The 5,747-nt window shown below is 63.0% G+C and overlaps 1 protein-coding gene across 1 annotated transcript; it reads left to right on the forward strand.

The window, feature by feature from the left end:
- The first annotated feature begins 1,198 nt into the window (after window positions 1-1,198).
- Window positions 1,199-3,705, forward strand: PGA5 (pepsinogen A5). Its single transcript, XM_086613276.1, has 9 exons — window positions 1,199-1,254; window positions 1,547-1,694; window positions 1,876-1,993; window positions 2,230-2,348; window positions 2,445-2,644; window positions 2,872-2,988; window positions 3,092-3,230; window positions 3,361-3,453; window positions 3,556-3,705. Exons 1-9 carry the CDS (start codon window positions 1,199-1,201, stop codon window positions 3,703-3,705), a joined length of 1,140 nt encoding a protein of 379 aa, XP_086469402.1.
- Window positions 3,706-5,747: the final 2,042 nt, after the last annotated feature.

Genomic DNA, 5,747 nt, shown 5'->3' on the forward strand with positions numbered 1-5,747 from the left:
GACCCCAGCAGTGCAGGTCCTCCACCGCGCTCTGCCCATGCTGACCCCAGCCCAGAGACAGGGGAGGCAGACAGGGGTGCTGCAGGCACCAGCTGGGCTCAGCCGCGGTGAAGAACATGGGCTTCCACCCTCTGCACCCAGAGCCCCAGGGCAGGCAGGCAGAGACACGCTGTGTTGAACTAACAGCAGCTGCCATCCGTAATGGATAAAGCCGGTGAGGAGCAGCCGCGTTTGCCCGTAGCTATAAGATTAAGCAAATTCCCCTTGGCGTCACAGCCAAGACCCTGGCACTGGGCTTTGATGGAGCCCCTTGTGCCAACCCCAGGGTTACGGCCAGACACGTGATGGAGCTGGGGCTCAGCTGCCACCCATGAGTGGGCACCCCAAGGCAGCCCTGGTGTTCTCAGGGCAGCAGCAGGGGGCCACCAGCTGTCCCCAATCCCCCGGCAAGGGATACAGCTGCAGGGGGGGTGTAAGGCTACAACCTCCAGGTTCAAACCCACAAGCAAAGAGTTGGGAGGGACCACGGGACCCCGAAGGACCAGCGCTCCCATGCCAGCTCCACCCTGACAAACCCCTGCAGACAGAAACTCTGCTTTTCACAGCAGGACAAGGACGGTCCAGAGTGGTCCCAGGACCCTTCGTACTGCAGCTTCTCTGGGTCTAGGGGCAATGTCACCCCCTGTGGCAGGGGTGGCTACCCCTGGCCAGCTAAAGCCAACTGGAAAATAAATGTTTTTATCTAATGGTGCATGATTTACGCTGTGGTTCCTCAGCTGCAGCGATGTCGTCGGCTTGTGTAATGCCTGGGTGGTTGGATGGTGGTGGGGGAATGCCCAGAAATGGCCACATCCAGCCCCCTGTCCCCCTCACCAGCCTCCCCCCAGATCCCAGTGCCTTCCTCTCAGGATGCAGAACAACTGGAGGCGGCTTCTCTCCCAGCCCCAGCCTGCCGCAAGCATCCTTGCACCCCAGCCACGGCGTTTGACCCCCATGAGGATGGAGAGCCTTCACCTTGACATTCCCCCACCCTTGGTCTCTTTTAAGGACATTGCGATAAGTGCCCCTGGAGCTGTTTGCCTTTCTTATCGGGGGCACTGGCCAAACAAGCGTGGCTGGTATATAAGGGAGCTGGGCTGGGGCTGGTGGCACACTCGGAGCGCCTCTTCACTTGGGTCGCTGACTTTCAGCAGACACCATGAAGCTCCTCCTGCTCCTCGGCTGTGTGGCTCTGGCCCAGTGCCTTGTCTCCAGGTGAGCAGCGGGGTGCCCACGCAGCCACCCGCCATCCCCAGGACCCCCAGCACCCACGCTGGGCGAGGCAAGCAGGGTGACTGCCCAGCTCCCAGCACGGATAGAGGGGATGGACGCAACCCGCAGCCTCTTTTGGCCATAGCCGTGGCCAAGGCTCCCGGGCAGCGAGGACGGTCCCCTGTGCCGGGACGAGGCACAGGGCAAGCGCGTGTCAGGGGGTACCTGCTGCCCTCGAGGCGCTTCCCTGCTCGGCTCCTGGTAACGGGTGGGCTCTGCTCTCCCTTGCACCCAGGGTCTCTCTGAAGAAGTCGAAGTCCCTGCGGCAGACCCTGCGGGAGAATGGCTTGCTGGAGAGCTACCTGGAGCAGCACCCCTACAACCCGGCCGCCAAGTTCTACAGCTCCGGCTCTGCCAGCGAGAGCATGGAAAACTACCTGGATGTGAGCATGGCAGGGCAGAGAGGCTGGCACTGGCAGGGCAGCCCACGGGGCTGCTGGCCCCTTATCCGTCCCCCTAACCCCTTACCTGACCCACTAGCCCCTTCCCCATTCCTCTAACCTCTTTCCCATCCACTAGCCCCTTATCCATCCTGCTAATCCCTTACCCATCCCGCTTTGACAGGTGGAATACTTCGGCACCATCTCCATTGGTACCCCAGCCCAGGATTTCACTGTCATCTTTGACACTGGCTCCTCCAACCTGTGGGTGCCCTCCATCTACTGTGACAGCGAGGCCTGCAGTAGGTGTCTGGCAGCCCTGTTGCTGGCTGGGCAAGGGCTGAAGGCAGAGGAAGCCCCGGGCTTGGCCAGCCCCCTGCCCTGCCTGGCTCCGGGAGCCCCTGGGAGGGCTGGGGGCCGAGGACGGCTCTGCCCTGTCTCTCCCAAGGGATGCTGAGTGATGGGGGAGGCACTGGAGGGTCATTCTTGGTCCCTGAGGATGGGATGGACCATGACTGTCTCTCTCCTGTACCTGCAGCCAACCACAACCGCTTCAACCCAGATGACTCCTCCACCTTTGTCAGCACCGATGAGAGCCTCTCCATCACCTACGGCACTGGCAATATGACCGGCATCCTCGGCTACGACACCGTCACTGTAAGGCGGGGTGCTCCTGTCCCCTTATCCCACAGTAGCAGGGACACCAGAGCATCACCCACCCACATCGAGCCCTTTTCCCCTCTCCCCAACCAGGTCTCGAGCATCGAGATCACCGACCAGATCTTCGGGTTGTCCGAGACCGAGCCTGGTGATTTCTTCTACTACGCTCCCTTTGATGGCATCCTGGGGCTGGCCTTCCCAAGCATTTCCTCCTCTGGAGCCACCCCCGTCTTCGACAACATGATGTCGAAAGACCTTGTGTCTGAGGACCTCTTCTCTGTCTACCTGAGCAAGTAAGTCCTGGCTAGAGCTGCCCAGCCCTTGCCGAGGATTTTCTCCTGTTTCCCTCCCACAGAGGCTGGCTCCAGCACCATTCCCCAGTGACTTGATGCCCCATGGCTTCCGGGGGAACATGGCTCACCACTGCTGGTACCAGTGGATGTCAGCAAAGCCCCCCTCTGCGATGGCACTGCCAGTGGTGGTGGGGTGGGACCCCCAGCTGATGACTGCCCCCTTGCAGGGATGACGACAGTGGCAGCTTTGTCCTCTTCGGTGCCATCGATGACTCCTACACTACCAACGGCATCGACTGGATCTCCCTCTCTGAAGAAACCTACTGGGAGATCACCATGGAGAGGTAGTCCCAGCACAGCCTCCCCAGGCTTGGTGGTTCCCTTCGCCCCCTGCCCCAGCTAGTGTTTTGGGAGGTGCAGACCCTCACCCCGTGTCCCTCTCCCCAGCTTATCCATTGATGGGTCGACCGTTGCCTGTGCCTCTGGCTGCCAGGCCATCGTGGACACCGGCACCTCGCTGCTGGCCGTGCCCGACAGTGCCCTCACCAGCATCCTGGACACACTCGGCGTCAGCTCCAGCGGCGAGGTGAGACCCGGGGGAACACGTGGGGCTTTGGGGACCTTTTGGGGACACTGGTCCCCATGACTCCCTGGGACACGTGGTCCTTCTTGGGGTGGATGCTGACCACCACTTGCTGCTATGTCCTCCCCTCCAGATCAGCTGCGATGATGTCAGCAGTCTGCCTGATGTCGTTGTCCACATCGATGGCAAATCTTTCCCCTTGTCAGCCGATGCCTACGTGATAGAGGTGAGCATCCCGCTGTGGGGGGATGGCCCGGGGGGCTTGGGGTGGCGGGGGGCGTGGGTCTGGCAGTTGTTAAACCACTATCCACCATGTCCTTGGCTGCAGAGCGACGGAGTCTGCACCCTTGGCTTCGAAGGCATGGACGTTGACACCGAGGAGGGCGTGATCTGGATCCTGGGAGATGTCTTCATCCGCGAGTACTATGTGATCTTCGACAGGGCCAATGACAAGATTGGGCTATCCCGGCTGTCCTGAGCGCACCTCCGCCCTGGGGACGGGGACAAGCAAGCGTCACCCCGCTCCCCTGGCGTCTCCAACCTGGTGGCTGGCAGACGCTGGCCCTTGCCCACCGCTCCCATCCCCTCCTGCCATGGCCGCTGAGCATAATAAAACCGTCAAGAAGCCGCTGTCTCCCGCATCTCTCTTTGGGAAGGGCTAGTTCGCTGCCACTGCGTCCCTGGGTACCGACACCGGTGGGTGGGCAGGTGGGATGTCACCCCAGGTGCCAACCTCACCCTGCGGGCAGAGCAGCTGGTAGGAACCTCAAGCTGCCGGGGGCACAGCTGCGCTGCCAACCAGGCACCTGGGCAGACTTTGTTGGGGTGGTCAGTGCTTGGGCACATAAAGATGAGTGCCACAATGCCACCGGGCACGCCATGAGGTGTCTGTGGCTGCTGGGGCTGGCGGTGGCCAGGTGGGATGGGGAAGGTGTGGGGGACCACAAGGGACCGGGATCCCTTGCAGATCCACTTTTAGGGCGGAGGGACGGTGCCTGCTGCAGTGCCGGATCCCATCCTGGTGCTGGGGGCGCTTTGTACCACTAATCGCCATCTTTCCTTGCTGGACGCTGCCTGGATAAACCTCCAAGAAGCTCCTGGGATCTGTGGACCTGAATTTGCACCATCGCCCTGGGTAGAGCCGTGCTCTGAGAGCCCCTTCGCAGGGACAGCACCAGCCTCAGCACCTTGCGAACGTCTCCCAGGACTGAGCGCTTTGCTCAGGCCAAACCCCTGGAAAATCTCAGTTGAGAGCAGCCAAAATCTGGTGCCAACCCCCAGAAACTCCTCTGGCCCCGCTCAGCTCCGCTCCCTGGGGGTCAGACTACAAGGGACCCGGCTGGCTCCAACAAAGTCCCCAGCCACGCTCCTGCCACCGGGGCAGGACACATCCCTCCTGTGCCCAAACCCCACTCGGGGCAGGGACACAACTGCCTCCGGCACTGCCCTCTTTATCCCAGGGGAGCTGCTCACCCCAAATCCCCACGGCTGGGTTCAGCATGCCAGCAGGTGCAAGCAGGAGTAGGGGAACAGGGCATAAATACCAGGGTGACTTTATTGGTGACATGGAGGGCAGCTCAGCCCCCTCCCCACACCGGGACCCAGCGGCAGCGCCCACCCCAGGGGTGCATTCAGCCATCGGGGGCTGGCACGGGGCATCCCAGCCCCACACCCTGCACCCAGAGAGCTGGGGAGGGGTGTGGGGGGGCTGGTCCTGCCCCACAGCCCTGCCTCAGTGGGGCGGGGAGGGGCTGGGGGGAACTGCGCACCCTCTGCCCGAGAGAGAGACAGTGCCTGTGGGAGCCAGGATGCATCCATGGAGGCAGGATGCTGTTACCCACCCTTATCTGCTTGGCACCCCCTCCCCAGCCACCCACCACCCCGGGGGCCTGGTGGGCCAGGCCTGCTGGTCCTGCAGACCCCCTCCTCCGCCTCTTCTTCATCTTTATCCTCCTCTTCACGCTACACATGGCACCTGGAGCCCTAGGGAGCCACGTGCCCACCGGGGCTCCCCATGCCGGCTGGTGGCACGGCTGAGGGGTCCCTGTCCCTGGAGGGTCCCTGAGCCTTGGAGCTCGAGCTGGGGCTGCCTGCGGGAGCTGGGGTGGCTGCGGCCTCAGACGAGGTGTCAGGGGGCAGAGCGGCCATCGATGGGTGCCCAGGGGGGCTCAGCGTGGTTGGAGGAAGGTCCCCAGCCCCCGTACTCCCCGGAGAGGGGCTGAGGGGTCCTGCTGTGTTGGGCAGCAGGAGCTGGGCCAGGCGGTGGCGGGGGGGCCGGGTCGATAGTGGGGGGCTGGAGTTAGGGGTGCCAGTGGGTGAGTCCGTGTGGGATGGGGACAGGGCCAGGAGCTGGACATCTGTGGCTAACAGAGAGATGTTCTCGGTTAGCACTCACTTCTCCCCCTGGACCCCCCAGCCTGTGTGGGTGCACCCAGTCACCCCAGGGTGCTGCAGCACGGCTGTGTCCCACGGGGCAGGGGGTCCCGAGCCAGACCGTGCCACTGGCACCCCCAGGGGAGT

The sequence above is a fragment of the Tauraco erythrolophus genome, chromosome 6 (genome assembly GCF_009769465.1).
Source record: "Tauraco erythrolophus isolate bTauEry1 chromosome 6, bTauEry1.pri, whole genome shotgun sequence".
NCBI classification, from domain to species: domain Eukaryota; kingdom Metazoa; phylum Chordata; class Aves; order Musophagiformes; family Musophagidae; genus Tauraco; species Tauraco erythrolophus.